The sequence below is a fragment of the Lactuca serriola genome, chromosome 9, assembly GCF_051521515.1.
Source record: "Lactuca serriola cultivar US96UC23 chromosome 9, Lser_US96UC23_V15, whole genome shotgun sequence".
Classification (NCBI taxonomy): domain Eukaryota; kingdom Viridiplantae; phylum Streptophyta; class Magnoliopsida; order Asterales; family Asteraceae; genus Lactuca; species Lactuca serriola.
This window is the reverse complement of record NC_136416.1, coordinates 19815208-19832238: the sequence shown is the minus strand read 5'-3', so window position 1 is coordinate 19832238 and position 17031 is coordinate 19815208. Positions and strand designations below refer to the sequence as shown.

The 17031-nt window shown below is 34.7% G+C and overlaps 2 protein-coding genes and 1 pseudogene across 2 annotated transcripts; 2 read left to right on the top strand and 1 right to left on the bottom strand.

Annotated features, from left to right (window-relative positions):
- Positions 1-2842: 2842 nt before the first annotated feature.
- LOC145076924 (uncharacterized) lies at positions 2843-3884 on the top strand (annotated as a pseudogene).
- Positions 3885-5850: 1966 nt separating this feature from the next.
- LOC145074269 (laccase-3-like) lies at positions 5851-8192 on the bottom strand. The gene is made up of 5 exons (XM_079020677.1): positions 8056-8192; positions 7782-7933; positions 7446-7690; positions 6291-7349; positions 5851-6178 (listed from the first exon to the last, which is right to left on the bottom strand). The coding sequence occupies exons 1-5, from the start codon at positions 8140-8142 to the stop codon at positions 6048-6050; spliced, it is 1674 nt and encodes a 557-aa protein (XP_078876803.1). The 5' UTR covers positions 8143-8192; the 3' UTR covers positions 5851-6047.
- Positions 8193-10127: 1935 nt separating this feature from the next.
- LOC145075418 (uncharacterized) lies at positions 10128-10529 on the top strand. Its single transcript, XM_079021673.1, has one exon. It carries the CDS (start codon positions 10128-10130, stop codon positions 10527-10529), a length of 402 nt encoding a protein of 133 aa, XP_078877799.1.
- Positions 10530-17031: the final 6502 nt, after the last annotated feature.

Below are 17031 nucleotides of genomic sequence, written 5' to 3'. Positions count from 1 at the left end.
AAGATAAAAAGTTAATTTATGACGAAAATACCCTTAGCCTTGATGATAAAAGGATACGCCCCTGTCTTCTATTCTACCTTCTTCATCATCTAGCCTTCTGCCTTCTCCAACTGGTACGCACAATTTCTGTTTTTTTTTTTTGTACAGCTTCTTATATACAACATAATTTCTTCTTATATACAGCTTCAAACTAGTTTTTTGGTTATTATTCTAACGTATCATCTAGCCTTCTGCCTTGTGTTTTGTTTTTGGTTATTATTTTGTACATAATTTCTTTGTATGTAATTTCTTCTTATAAACAACAACCTATTTTCATATTTCTAGTAAAAAGGGTAAAATTGGAAATAAAATCAAATTGGAAATAATATCAGCAATTGACTATACAACAAATTTGTTTTTCCTTTCTGCTCACAGTAAGTATATATCAGCAAATGGGCAGAAATATATAGAACTAATGATAACAAACTTTTTATATATTTTCATTTAATTCCTGTGTTCTTTTGTGGTTTTCCCAGATATATTAACACCCAAAAAACTAATCAGCATCAGCAAATCAGCATTAAAAATTAATTTTTTTTTGTACATGCTTAAGTACTTATTGTTTGTTGTAGATGTATAATTAGAATAATATAAAACTTTTAACTTACAATTAGTATGACCTGACGGGCATTGTTTGTCACAAATTTCTTAAAATTAGCTATTGAGTTTTATACTTTGAACGACTAAATTCAACTTAAATCTTAGTTGGTAATTACCAATTGATTCGCCTCAATTACATTGGGTGAACCATATTAGAAAACATCTTGTAAATATAAAGTATTTACATATTTGTCTCCATGATGGATAGAATTTACAAATATTCATCTTACAAGTACTTAGTATTTTCAACAATATACATATATCAATATTACCATGCAATCAATATTATTCGTACACAAAATCTAGATATATGCCTAATACTTTTATGATATTGTTTACCAATATTGCTAGAATGTGATCAATGTATATATGTTTTATATTACTAAATCATATTTCTCCAATTCGGAAATAATCAATATTTAAAAATTGCTTTGAATATTGGAGACGGGGTTGTATATTTTCAAAGCTTAGGGGCTAAAGCAAAACTTCTTTCAACCTTCGACTTTCATGCTTAAGTGAGACAAATGTATGCTACCTATGCTTACAAATGTTTTATTTATTTATTTATTAAGAGTATAAAAAGACAACCGATCTTAATCTATGAAGATGTTCTTAACCTAAATATTGTTGTTTATCAATGTTGTTTAAATTTAACTCAAACTATTTTATCATGTATCAGAAAAACGGATTAGTTCATATATAGTCCTTATGGATACTCCGATACTCAACCCTGCCCATGCTTTAAGAGCCCGACAATTGCAAGTCGTTAACTTGATATGCTTGTTGTTTACTTTTATTACACAACGTAATATGGCCAACAAAAAGCGGGTTAGGTTACCCACTAGAAGAGTTATTTTAGAAAGACAAGTTGTACGGGAAGAGTTGCTACGCAATCTTTTAGAAGGTGGTCAATGTCGTGACCTTATTCGTATGAGTGAAAACGCTTTTAGGAGATTGTGTGAAATCTTACAAACTGTAGGTGGTCTACGACGTACGCAACGCATGTCCGTTGAGGAACATATTGCTAGATTTTTGCATATTGTAAGTAATGATTTGCGAACTCGGTTTACCTCGTGGATGTATCGTCGCTCTAGATCAACAACGAGTAGGTGCTTCCATAGAGTATTACGATTGATTATAGCAATAGAAGGTCTTTATATTCAGCAACCTACAGGTGATGTTGTCCCGAGAGAAATTCAAGAAAGTAGGAGATTTTATCCTTTTTTCAAGGATTGTATAGGGGCAATAGATGGAACACATGTTCGTGTCCATGTGCCTAATAGAGATGCCCCTAGATACCGTGGTCGTAAGGGATACCCGACAATAAATGTATTAGTTGTTTGTACATTTGATTTGAAGTTTACGTATGTGTTAACGGGTTGGGAGGGTACTGCATCAGACTCGAGAATAATAAAGAACGCATTTACTAGAAATGATAAACTACTAATTCCATCAGGTAATTTATTAAACCAATGTAATTTCAATATCTAATATTATTCAATAATATTGATTAAGCTCTTTATAGGTAAATACTGTTTAGTAGATGGGGGTTTGCCTCATACGAATAAACTAATGGCGCCATATAGAGGTGTTAGATATCATTTAAAAGAGTACTCCATGCGTGGTCCACAAAATTCTAAAGAGTTGTTTAATCTTCGTCATGCTTCTTTACGTAACACCATTGAGCGAGCTTTTGGTGTCCTTAAAAGAAGGTTTCCTATCATTCGAAGTACAACGGAACCATTTTACTCTTGTGAAACACAATCTGCCATATTTTTGGCATGTTGTATTCTACACAACTTTTTATTAGATGAAGACCGCAACATAAATCTTGAAGATGAGGTGATGCAAGAGATCTTAAACGGACCACAAGAGCAAGATCGTCGTAATTCAACAGAAACAAATGAGGGTAATAGAATGGCAGAGCAACTAAGGAATTCAATTGCAAATGAAATGTGGGCAAATTATTTGACACATTCAAACAATTAAATTAATATGTAAAACAAGTTTCATTTTGATACATTTTGTTTTCAATTTCACATTGTATTATGATTGGTTTTTGAGATTAATTATGTTATTTACCCTTCATATTTTTTATTAGTATTATCCTTCATATTGTGGTCTAACAATGTACCATTCTTTAATTTTTATTCCTATGTGCAAAGTCATCATGATCAAACAGGAAGCTGGTGGTGGTGAAAAGGAACAAGTTAAATGGTCAGAAACAATGGATTATGCGTACATCCAAGCGATGATTAAACAACAAGAGACAGGCAATAGGGTGAATGGTAGTTTCACACCAACTGCATATGCTCAAATGGTTGAGGAATTGAACAAAAACCATCAAATGGATATTACCAAAAGTCATTTGAAGAATCGCTACAAAACCTTAAAAAAACATTTTTCGCAATGGTACGATCTGTTTAGGGGAATTTCAATGAGCGGGTTCTCTTGGAATTCGTCTACTCAACTAATAGAAGCGGAGGAAGAAGTATGGGATAATTTAATAAAAGTAATTGTTCCTTTTATGTCTATGTTATTTTTTTAAAATATTTTATGTTATCGTTTGCAATACTAATTATTTTTGTGTTGTTATACAGTCAAAACCTGAGGCTGTGTCGTTAAGGACAAAAAAGATTGCATACTTCGATGAGATGTTGGTATTATTTTCAAGGGATAGGGCATCTGGTGCACATGCTGAGACAGCGAAAGAAAGAAATGCCCGATTAAATAAAAATGAAAATATTCAAGTTGAAACAATTAAAGAAGTTGATGACATGTTAGCTAACAATGAAATTCATTTGGAGAACGAATATGTGGATCTTGATGATAACATTCAGGATGTTATTCCACCTCCTTTTTCACAAGAACAGTCTTCATGTGCAAAGAAGTGTAAGAGTAAAAAGAGGAAATTTGAAGACGACGAAGAAGAAGAAGAAGATATTAACTCAAAGATAATGAAATCGGTTGATAATGTGGCTGGTGCTATCAGGGAGGGTAATATAATTTTTGATAGAGCTATACAGGGGAAGAAATTTATAGAGAATTGGAGTTGGTGGGTTTGGAACCCCATGAATTACCGAGGGCTCTAAATTTTTTGGCAACAAATCAAGCAAAAGCTAGGACATTGTTCAGTTGTCCCCTTCAGATACGGATGGGTGTCCTCAAAGATATGATGGGTGCACGTGATTAAATAACCTTGGGTGATTGTTACTGGATTGATCTAATGCGTTTATGATTTTGGTTTTTTTTATTTTTTTTTGAGTTGTTTGTGGTTTTCGTTTTGCATCTTGAAAACAATTGAATAACATGCGGTTTTCCTTTTTACAATTTACTTTATATTAAAATAAAATTGTTTTGTTAATGTTTTAAGTAGATGGGAGGAAGGGAGAGTTGGGTTTTTTTGGGGTAGGGGGTACGGTAGAATGAATGTGGGGATGTAAAGACTTAGGAGCCGTTTGATAATTGCTGATTGAGAAAGTGCTGACTGGAAAAGATCTGTATGGGTAAGAAATGCTGACTGAGTAAGAAACTATATTGTTTGATTGTACATCTGACTGAATGTGCTGACTGATAAAAAAATGACCATTTTACCCTGCTGACAGTGATGGAGGAAATTGCTGAAAAATAAATCCAAAAATTATTAAAAAAAAAGTAATTACCAGCATACAAGATATACAGAAACTTAAATAAAAAAACTATAAAACATTTTCTAGTTTATTTATCCATTCACAAACACCTTTTATTTTTTGGTGTTTTTAATAATGAACAATTTTTATATAATATAAATTAGTATTATGGTAGGTTATGTCAACATGAAGAGCTTCAGGGACCAACTTTGCCATTTTCAGAAACATGGATCTGTTTCTTCTCTTCAGCGACACAACAATAATGGAGGATGCGTTGTTTTCTGTTGTTGAACCTGCAATTAAAAGTTACAGGGAAAGTTATTTTATCCTTAACCTAAAATACTCTCATCGATCATTTTAAAGAAAACAACATTCAAAATGGTTGAAACTAGGAGTGAAAGAAAGGGAGAGAAAGAACGGTAAGACAAGGGCAAATTAAGAGAAGATTCACAGTCAGCGATCGATTCTCAGCTTTCTCGCCCAGACTTCTCTTACCGAGTCAGCCAGCCTAATTTGGTTTAACAAACAACCTCAGCTGACCGAGTCAGCCAAATACGTCTGACCCGACTCGGTCAGACGTATATCAAACAGCCCCTTAATATTTACTCAAAAACATAAAAGGGTATAATTGTTTTTTTTACTTTCTTTTCTTTCCTTTAATGAACTCGGGAGCACCTAAAATGAATATTCTCTTTTCCTTTCTTTCGAACTCGGGAGCACTGAATACTTTATTATTATTTCCGTTCCCTCCCTTTTCTTTTCTCTCCTTGTTCTTCCATTCTTTTCTTTTCTTTCCTTTAATGAACTCGGGAGCAGGGTGTAGTCTTTCGGTTCGAAAGAGAGCTCACAGTTTTGTTCGACATATCATTTGTATTTCTAAAGGGCTAACATTTTTACTTTCTATAGAGGACTCACCACCGATCTCGGCCTCAAATCTTCATTTGTAATTCAGGCAAACATTTCTTGTCTATTTAGTATTCCCTAATGCTTCTTGTTTATTCGCACCCTGCTTATGTTACAAATTACGATAGGGCATTGTATAATTAATATATTAGTATGTCCTTTTTGTTTTATTAATTGTTCTGTTTTATCTCAGATACTGCAAACTTTTGTATCAGGAGATGCATAAAAGCAAAACAGTAGATGCGTAAGTATGTCTGTTTAACTTATAAGCACATGCTAAAATTAAATCAAGTTGGTCAATAGGTTCACCATTGCTACCTTTATTTCGTCTACCACATGTTCGATGAAATGTTTAAAAGAAAATTATCTTGATGTAACATCAAAATCCATTGCTTTGTTTCGTTTACTACATGTTTTTGATGAATAGCTTCCGAGAAAATTATTGTATAATCTAACATCAAATCAGTGGCATTCATTATTTCAAACTACAATGGGCTGTTTAGCATTTTCACAAGTATGGTTATTAACTTGAAACAAAGCGCAAGTATGCATCTTCAAAAAGTTTGTCATTTTAGAATTAGTTAAATACGAGGGGTTACTTGGTAATATATGAAAGTATATGTTGCTACTGTGGTTAATATATATAAGTACATTGCTATTATGGTAATGGTAAAAGGAGTAAACAACAATGAATACCATTATATTTGCTTCTTTAGTAAATAAAATTACACACTAGAATGCTTTAACCCATCGAATGAGTTTGCATATATTTTTTTGCTTCAAATTGCAAAGTGAAAGGAAAATAACACAAATACTATAATCCAATGGCGCAAAACAAATGTTGATCTATCACACACTGTAATTGTCCAAGTGATCTTAGCATCGAGGAAGATCGGAAGGAGGAGGCAGTAAAGTTTCAGATTCTCCAATTCCATTTTCAACAATGAAAGCCATGGCAAAACCCCATGCAAGATGAGTATCTATGTGACAATGCATAAACCAAACTCCTGTTACATAATCCCAGTGTGTGTTAGTCATAAACTTATCATCATCAAGAACAGAAAACAGAAAGACAAAGATTTATAAACTGATGGGTGTTTAAATTAAATTAAAGTTTACCTGGATTATCCGCAACAAATCTAATAGCAGCCCACCCCCCAACGGGGACATCGATTGTATTCCTTTGAGGTGGATCAACAAGATTGAAATTAGCAGTATCACTTACAGGATTAAAATTACCAAAACCCTGACCAACAATGTAGAAGTGGTATCCATGGAGATGAACAGGATGATCTTCCGTTGAGAAAATTGAAGTATCTTGCAGCACAATCTGCACATTAGACCCGAATTTGAGATTGTAAAGTCTTGTCCCCTTAACTGGTTGCCACAGCCCACGAGGGACATTGCCAGTGTAATCAAACTGCAAAGGCGGAACACGCGGAAAATTTGTCGTGTAGATATTCGGAATGTTTTGCGTGTAAGCTTGAAGTAAAGACACGCGATTCGGAAGCACAAAGGATACATTGTTCATGCTAGCACCAAAGCGTGTGTTATTAGGCCCTTGGCATCTCGGTCCAGGGGTGCAGTTAAAGAACCCTAACCCCACTGCCATGAACAGATTTTCATCTATTTTAGTAGGAACATTTACTTTATAACCAGGACTCTTTATTTGGTTGGAGAAAGCAGTGACAGTGTTGGTATCATTGTAAGCCGGAAGTTGAGGTAAAATCGGCTGTGAATTAGCAGATTTGTACTCCAAGATGGCAGTGGCTGTTGTATTATCAAACGGAGCGTTTCTAGCACTTGCGTAAGCTCGTGCAGCCATGTAGTAGCGCCCAGGCTGCTGATCTGCGGTCAAAAGGACATCTGTGGTTTGACCAGGGCCAACCATGATTACATTCGTTGTAAACTGTTTGGTGTAAACAGCATCAGTGGCAACCACGGTTAGTTTGTGGTTAGCGACGCTAAAGAAGAGTTGTTGATTGAGTGCAGCATTGATGACCCTTAGAAGAACTGTGTCGCCTTTGTTTACAGTAAGTTTCGTAGTGCTTTGGCTTGAGCATCGGAAAAGATCACCAGGTTGTCCGTTAATGGTGAGAGCATCAGAAACATTGGGAGCTGCACCTGTGAATAAGGCTTGTCGGAGGACACTGATGACCTTTCTATCCCACCATTCGCCTGTTTAATCATCAAAGATAAAATAGTGTAATTAATTAAGTGTTCTTAATTACTTACAAAGTTTCAAAAACTGATTATATAAAATAATTAATGTACCTAGAACAACAGGAAATTCGATTTTGGGGGTTGGGAAGGGGTAGGAAGAACCAGATTTTGGACGAATAACAAGTGCACCATAGACTGTGGCTCGTAGCCATCTGCTATGAGCATGCCACCACAATGTTCCCTCTTGGTCGGTTATGGTGAACCTGTATGTGTAGCTTCCTCCTGGTCGGATTGGACATTGGGTCACAAATTCAGGCCCATCAGCCCATGGGTTTCTAAGTTGGCGTATTCCATGCCTGAAATGGAAAACGAATGGAACCATTAATTAGCCATTGTAATTGCTAAAAGAAAACATCCAGAATGATACATGAAAGTGTAATTAAGTACCAATGGATTGTGACATTGTAAGGGGCAGCATTTGTGACTTTGACAAGAAGAGTATCACCATTTCTTACTTGTAGGGTCGGTCCTGGAAACTGACCGTTGACCGTTACTGCTCTATGGTTTCTGCATAGCCTCCTTACTGCTACCTCTTGAACCTGTAACACCCAAATTATAATTAATACTCAATCAACCACCTCAAAGATAACTAACCCCAATAGATAACTGAAAACTTAAATATAGAGTATATATTTATAGCACATTAATATATAGGACGTACTTTAAACTCATGGTGGTGTGTTTCTGCATATGTGGTAAAAGCAAGGGAAAGCAGTAAGAGAGCCCGAAGGATGGACTTGGATATCATCGTGAGAGAGGTGAAGGTTTGTTGTGTGTTTATATGGTGATCATAGGGGTGGGTATATATATATATATAGGAAGGAATTTGGGTTAGGTTATGAGTCAATAGTGAAGTTGGAACCGAGGAAACATAAACCAACTACAAAGATGATTTTGGTGTAACAACTTGGTTTATTTTTATTTTTTTTCAATCACTTTTGGAGAGTTGCTTTTGTAGTGATGTGAAACAGGTACATTTCTTCTCTTCTCAGTGGTTGAAATTTGTTTACGATAAAACATCATATAATAACTTATGAGTGTGCATGGAAAATTAAACGGTAGAATCAGAAAATCATTGAATTACGGGATGTTATTGACGCTGAAAAAATAATAACTAGATTTGCTGACTCATACATCGAATTATAGAACCTATATATATTAAAAGGCTATGACTTTCAATCGAGTGGAGATACATGAGGTTCCCCAAGCAGGCTAAATCATTGGTCCAAAATCCTTCCAAACTCAAATGTAAAGTTTCTCGAATTTAAGTTATTTCGGTTTTTTATTATATTCTATGTCTAATTGTGTAAATCGAGAGAAATCTAGAACAGTGCAAAAAGAGGAAATCAGTTGACTTTTTTAATCATACTTGAAACAAAGGATGGGTCTTGCACGTTTCTCATCAATTTGTTAAATTAGCTTTATATTCAGGTAAAATATATGCCGTTTTAGTGTTGAGAGAGATTGGTTTGGGCCTAAAGTCGAAGAATAACCTTCATTATTAAACTTGGTTCAACTAACAAAAGAGTTTTGGTGGTACCTACTAACTGTATGTCTCAATTTGTTTTATTACTTTGGCATTGTTAATTACTTATTTACTTGTTCAATGTTATAGCTTTTTGGATTAGATACAAAAAGTAACAATTGTTCATTATAACTTCATACTTTCAATTTTTTTAAATTACTAAGTTTTTTTTCTTATTAAGACGTTATAATTTGAAACTTTTTACCTAATTAATATATATACTATTGTACTTATAATTATATTTTCCCTTATTATATTTTGAAAAATCTATCAAACTATAGCAATATAATTTGATGTATTTTAATGACATTTCTACAATTATGACCATATCTTATGTTCCAAAGGATCTTTTTTTGAATGCTAGAAGATTTTATTAAATAAAAACCGACAAAAAGCTTGTTAACGAATTGCAATGAAGAAATATCTGAAGTTGATTTTGTAACCAACTTATCCAAATTACTTTCTGACTTAGCCTAGGTAACCAAAATAGCAAGTATGTGACTATGTTATCATATAAGACATTCTTTCATGGATTTTTAGATTGAAAAATTCAAGCGTAATGAAACGTCCACAACACCCAAAGTTGTCCACATGTTAAACTTGTCTCTCGGCCATGTCACCCAAGAAATTCGACCTTTCACCGTATGAAAAGAAGGAAAATCAACATTCCACCGACTTCTCATATGCATCCGAATAGATTGAGTATATTACAACTAGTCAATAGATGATTTGTTGTCTCAACATAAGAGTCACAAAGGGATCAAAGAATCAATTGGATATCAACACTTTTTATTCATCAATTCACATACAATTATGTTTTTCCTCCAACTCATGCTATTGGAAACCTTTGATTTTCTCCCTAATTTACTCTCAGTCGTATATAGCATTTCCATACTTATATTCCTTAATTGTTGTTCCTTCCCTATTCGACCCGTTCTCAATTGTATATGTACACTTGCATCATTATAATGAAATTGAGCTTTTTGGTATCAATTTTTATATGGTATCAAAGCATTCGATCTATAAACCAAAGAAAACCCTAATCGACCTCTATGGCCGGCGACGATACAATCAAAACCCAGAATCATAATGGGAAGGAGGTCATCGATCATAACTCACCTCTCTACCTACACGCTTCCGACTACCCAAAATCAATGCACGTGAATGAAGTACTTATTGACAAGAACTACAATGATTAGAAACAAGAGATGATGAATTTCTTGTTTCCCAAGAACAAAACCGGTTTCATTGGTGGGTCGATTAAAAAACCAGATACAGAATATGAGAAATACCTACCATGGATGCATTGTAATGAAATGATCAAAAGTTGGTTGACCACGGAAATGGAGAAGGAGATTTGCAACAATGTGAAATATGTAAAGACGGCTACAGAAATTTGGCAAGATTTGAAGGAGCGCTTCGGAAAGGAGAGCGCTCCCAAGGCATACGAATTAAAACAGGCGATGAACAGCACTCGACAAGATGACACCACAATATCAGCCTACTATACCAGACTCTGCGTCTTGTGGGACGAGATGGAGACATTTCTTCCCACTCCTCGGTGTTCTTGTAATGGTTGTTCATGTGATCTCACAAAGAAGCTAACATAACTGAAAATAATAATAATAATAATAATAATAATAATAATAATAATAATAATAATAATAACTTATGAGTTTCTTATGGGGCTTGATGGCCAATTTAGTGTTATCAAGACACAAATATCGGCCATGAAACCTACACCAAAGCTGAGCATCGTCTACCATCTTGTGGCGGAGGATGAGCAGCAACGAATGATTACCGCTTCCAAGAAATCAGTCCGTGAAGTGGCTGCCTTCCAAGCCAGCTTTCAAGGGAGACAAGAGCAAGCACGTAACCAGATGGGGAAGTAGAAAGATACAAAACGAGACTCGTGGATAAGGGTTTTACACAAATAGAGGGAGTGGACTATCACGACACATTCGCATTGATCGCAAAATTGGTAACATTAAGTGTAACACTCAGTTTCCAAAACGGATCGGTTTAAAGCATCAAGGAGTCAAAGGCATGATTTTTGGGTAAAATCGGGTGTCACGACATGACCATAGAGAGGTCACGACGTGAAGAGTGAATGAATGAAAATATGTGGATTCAACTGAGCTCACAACGTGAGACATAAGGGCTTACCATGTAAGAACTATTGCAGCCCAAGCCCATGATATTTTAGGATTTTCCTTCGTATTTAAGCCCATCTAAGTCATTTTTCGGGTTCATTACCAGCGTCCTTCGTCCTCAAACACAGAAAAACCCTAACCCTAGCCTCTCCTTGTGATTCTTGAGCTTTTGGTGGTGTTTTGGTGGATTAAAGAAGAAGGGATCGCCTTTGGAGCATAGATCCAGCTTAGAAGCTTCATTTACATCTAACAACATCTCTGGACCTTTGTGAGTAACCAAGATTCAAGCTTTATGATTCCTTGTTGATAGATCTAAGGTTTTATGCATGATTATCCATGGGTAGATGAGTTAGAGTGTTCGGACTCCATAAAGTTAGCAACTTTATGGGTCCTTAGAGTCCTTTGGTGATTATATGTGGTGGATATGAAGTTTAGGTGATGGTTGAGCTCATGCTTGAGGTTTTGACCTTCTTTTCTAAGGGGTTTTTAGCATTCTAACACTCCTAAGGTGTACATGCAACCCTAAATACCTTGGATCTATGTTTTCTCTATTATACATGCAAATATCAATTTTCCAAGGTATTGTTCTAACTAGCATAATATGAAGTACGTATAATATAAATTCTAGTAGAATTACATACCTCTTTGTTGTAGCTTGATTCAATGGAGCTTAAGAGCCTAGTGCCTCAAGTGTGACACCTCAAATGGTTCACACAACATCACCAACATCTTCGAATAACTCGAGAGAAAAAGGTTCCTATGCTCAAATCGGCTAGCCCTCATGTGTACACACACTAGTGCCAATTTCTTGAGCCATGGGGCCCTTGTATATGGTGGTTATTAGGGTTACACCATGTAACTCATGTCTTTCCATATTCTTCATGCTCGATGGGTTAAAACCTCCATGGGTTACTCCATGGGTTTAGCCCAACATGAAGAACTATGGATCATAAGCCCACATATATAAGAATGAATACAAACACTTCACACAATTGGTCTTAGTTGGTCTCTATTTATCCAAAACATCATAACTTACCAATTTCAAATGTACAAGAGTAGAAACACAATTTACTCTTACATTTGACAAGTGTTAATAAACCTTCTTTAAGATGTGTCACTCAAGTTACAATCTTGGAGTATGACTCTAAGACTTGTTTTGGAACGAAGTATGACTCATCTTCTTGATTTAACCATTTTAACAATTCATGACTCCTCTTCTTAGCCATAAGAATGCACTAAGATGTCCTTAGAGAACCAATTGTGATATTGTTTTAGAATTATACTTAAACTTGTAAGTATTACCATATTTACTAAACTTTAGTAAATCATGACGAATAGTCTTATCAATCTTTTTATGGTGGACTTGACCAGTGCACAAGAATGTGTACTCGATCCCTTAGTCCTTCACTTGACTCACATATACATGTGAATAAGGAATTAGTCTTAATTTTTCCAAAGCTGAAAGTTCTCATTCATCATACTATACAACTTGCATGATTCCAAGTTTCGATCCAATTGAGAACTTGGGTGATGAGAATCTTTCCTTATTTGGTAAATTTAGACACTACCACAAATGAAAGAATCAAATTCATATTTCCATTATTGCTAGAAATATATAAACATCAATTTTCCATAAATGCCATTACAAGGAGATAAAATAAAATAAAACAAAAAATTTATTTATTTATAAGATGCGGAAAAAACTTTTTCCTACAATGCAACTTAAATGAATATTATGCTATTACATATTTTCTAGCAATTTATCATAACTCCTAAGTAGCAGCTCAAGAATCCGATCTTCGAACCATGCGATTGAAATTCATCTTCACGATCAGATTCAACATACTCTTTCTTTAAGTTTCTTTCCCTTTGCTTAATCCTGCCATACATCAAAATGTATTAAGAATCTCCAAATGAGAACTTAATTGAGTTAGATAGCGGACTTACCTGAAGCAGAGGTCAATCTTTTTTACTAGACCTTCTCTCAGATCTTTCAGGTAGTTAGGGCAGCTTTGCAACCAATGCCCCCTTCCTTTGGCAATAGAACCATATGGACCCTTTGGGAATGGTACACGAGACTATCTCAGACTTAGCCTTTCTCTTTACCATTTGGTCAACCAAGTTGACTATGGCCGATCCCTTTCCATTGGGAAGAGAAAGCTTTTTTGGATATCCAATGTTACCATTGTCAATGTCCATGGTAGTTTGGGAAGTTGATCTTCTAATCAAATTTGCTTTACCAGTGCTCCAAATCATAGCTGATTCAGCAGCACCAAGAAAATAGATAAGATCATTAAGGGTCATGTCATAGTCTGTTACATAGTAGTCCTTAAGGAACCCACTATGTGACTTAGGAAGTGATTAGACAACATCCAACTTCCTCAAGACTTTGACACCTAATTCTCCCAACTTGTCAATATGTGACTTTATCTTTAAGATGTGAACACACACAAACTTTACTTGCCAATAGGGCTTGAGTGACCTTGAACTATTCAAGAACTTATGGGTTAGGGAGAATAATTGGAGGAGGTGGAGGGAGTGAAGAATGATTTCTGGTACATCATCTTCATTAGGAAAGTTTGTTCCAAGAGTTTTGGGAAGATCATAATTGTCTGAGCCAGACATCTTTTAGGAGATGTTCAAGATAGTTGATTTAAAGTCCTTAATATAACACCTAATATGAAATATTAAGGCTAGGACCCAACACAATATTTTATAACTTGGAAGAGGGATGCCGTAATCCAAGCTATAGAATATTTAAAGGTAGGCGAATGGCGATTCACCAATTTCCACCATGAAAAAATGAAATAATTTATTAGGTTTTAATTGGATTTGAAACTCCTAGATCTTTTGAGATTCATTGAACTTTTCAATGGCATGTTTCAATCTCGATTGTGCCCTCTCAAGTTTTGTGACTAGGATGCCGAAACAAGGTGTGAATAACCATGCAAATATACTTGGTACCCTTAATATTTACCCCTCAATTGATGTGTCGGTTAACCACACGCGCTCCACCAATACTATGATAAACATTAAGTTACCCTTTGCCTACCTTGTTAAATCAAGCTAGTATGTCGATTAACCACATGCGTTCCACTAACTGACTTAAGGAAAGTGCAAAGTGTAATTTCATGGGTTAGCGCCAAATTCACATTTTCCTAAAGTAACTAAGATTGGGAATTTATAAAAGTTTTAGTTACTTTATATTTATCATTAATACTTTTAATGAAGGGAGAATTTTAGTCCTTGTCCTACCCGTTCGGCTAACGACCCTCCAACAGTCAAGGAAGCGGTGGTTGAGAGTGGACACCCATTAAACTACCATTTTATAGACAGTAACCTTATACCCCCTTTATAGACCGGCTTCGTGAATGAGGCCTACTAACGGTAAGACTGACTTGCTCTTATACATACATATATATATATATATATATATATATATATATATATATATATATATATATATATTATTAACTTATAATACTATAAAGTATAAGGGTTGAATTTTAACTTTTAAAATTCTAAGGGCTTAACTTGGAATTAAAGTATTCATGAGGAGAAACTTTACAAATTCCAAAACTTGAAGGCAAGTTTTGAACTATTCAAAAACTTTTCAATTCCATAACTTATGTGTTTAAAGTAGTTTTAATGAAAAACTCTTCAAGTTCCATAACTTGAGGACAAGTTATGGAAGACTTTAAAACATTTAAAAATGAGACTCTCCATTTTCATAACTTGTGGAAATCTTATGATTTTTTTTTAAGAATCATAAATGTGACTTTTCATATGACTTGAGGACAAGTTACAAAAACACATTTTATGAATAACTTTTAGATTAATTTGGATTGAAAACATATTATCACATAACTTTTCTATTAATCTAAATCAACTCACAAGAACAAGATAATTCAAATCAAACACTTTTCATGTAATTATCCTAACCATTAAACTAATACAAAACATGAATCTATTGACAATTATCTATGAAATTGGATTAGCATGAACATTACCACATCAAAAACAGATTTACAAGTTCAAAAACAGCTTAGGGTAATGTTCCTAGTCCAATTCCAGCCAAAAACCTCAAAAATATGTTGTCTGGGGGTCCAACTCGTCGAGTGCAAGAACCAACTTGACGAGTTGGATGATTTTATGCATGGACTCGGTGAGTCCATCGGTGGACTCGGCGATTCCACTGTCCAGAACAGCAAAAAATCGAATTTCAGCAATTTGCATCAAGTATAAATGAAAAGAAGCCTAGGCTCTGATACCACTAAAGGGTTTTTAGCATTCTAACACTCCTAAGGTGTACATACAACCCTAAATACCTTGGGTCTATGTTTTCTCTATTATACATGCAAATATCAATTTTCCAATGTATTGTTCTAACTAGCATAATATGAAGTACATATAATATAAATTCTAGTAGAATTACATACCTTTTTGTTGTAGCTTGATTCAATGGAGCTTAAGAACCTAGTGCCTCAAGTGTGACACCTCAAATGGTTCACACAACATCACCAACATCTTGGAATAACTTGAGAGAAAAAGGTTCCTATGCTCAAATCGGCTAGCCCATGTGTACACACACTAGTGCCAATTTCTTGGATCCATGGGGTCCTTATATATGGTGACTATTAGGGTTACACCATGTAACTCATGTCTTTCCAGATTCTTCATGCTCCATGGGTTAAAACCTCCATGGAGTATCCATGGGTTTATTCCAACATGAAGAACTATGGATCATAAGCCCACATATATAAGAATGAATGATTTACACAATCAATACCAATATATTTAATTAGTCTCCTTTTGATCACAAAATTAATTTTAAATTAATTTTTGATCAATACTAATTAAATAATATGATTTCATATTAATATATTAGAACTTATAATATATTAACAAATCATAAATATCATTTTCTCACAAAAGTCTATCCAAATTGTTTCGATGCCATGCAACCCAAATGGACCATACTAATCGGGTCAAGTTCATACCAATTATAGTTATGGACTTAGACACTAATCCAACATTTTCTTCATAAATGCCCTAATTTGAGCTCAAGTCTTGCATTGGACTTGCAAGACCTTAAAGCATCGGTTTTGGTTATCATTTAGTAGAGGGATGTCCTAGGGGTTATATATATATATATATATATATATATATATATATATATATATATATATATCCTTTTGTGTTAGGATGCATCAGTTGTGGTATACTTATTAGAGTACCACTAGGCTAGTTATCGTCTAGTGGAATGCCCTAGGGGTTATATTTAGCCAATTAGGATAGCCTGAGAACTCTTGATTTAGGTTTTCTTGCATGTTCCTTGTTTGGTTGTGGCTCTAGAGTAATCAAAGATGAACTAGTCACTGTTTTGTGTTACAAAGTTCAAAAACTGATTAAAAATGATGTACATAGAATAATAGGAATCCCAATTTTAGGTGTTGGGAAGGGGTAAGAAGAACCCAACATAGGTCGAATAACAAGTGCACCATATAATGTAGCTCGTAGCCATCTGCTATGAGCATGCCACCATAATGTTCCCTATCGGTTAATTATAGTGAACATGTATGTATAGCTTCCTCCTGGCTGGATCAGACATTGGGTCACAAATTTAGGTCCATCTGCCCAAAGGTTTCTCAGTTCACGTATTCCATGCCTAAAAAGGAAAACGAATTGAACCATTAATTAGCCATTGCAATTTCTAAAAGAAGAAATCTCGAATAATGTTAAATGTGTAAGTACAAATGGATTATCTTTTTGAAAAAATGAATAATATAATGTGTTTTCAAGAATGAGTTTTGAATGTTTAATTTGATTTTAAAACGAAAAAAAATTGGTTTCAAATTTGGGACGTTACAACACTCTCCTCAAATTAATGGTGTGGTAGACTTCATTAACTTCACAGGTGATTAGGGTAATTGCCCCCAAAAAGCGGAAAATACTCATT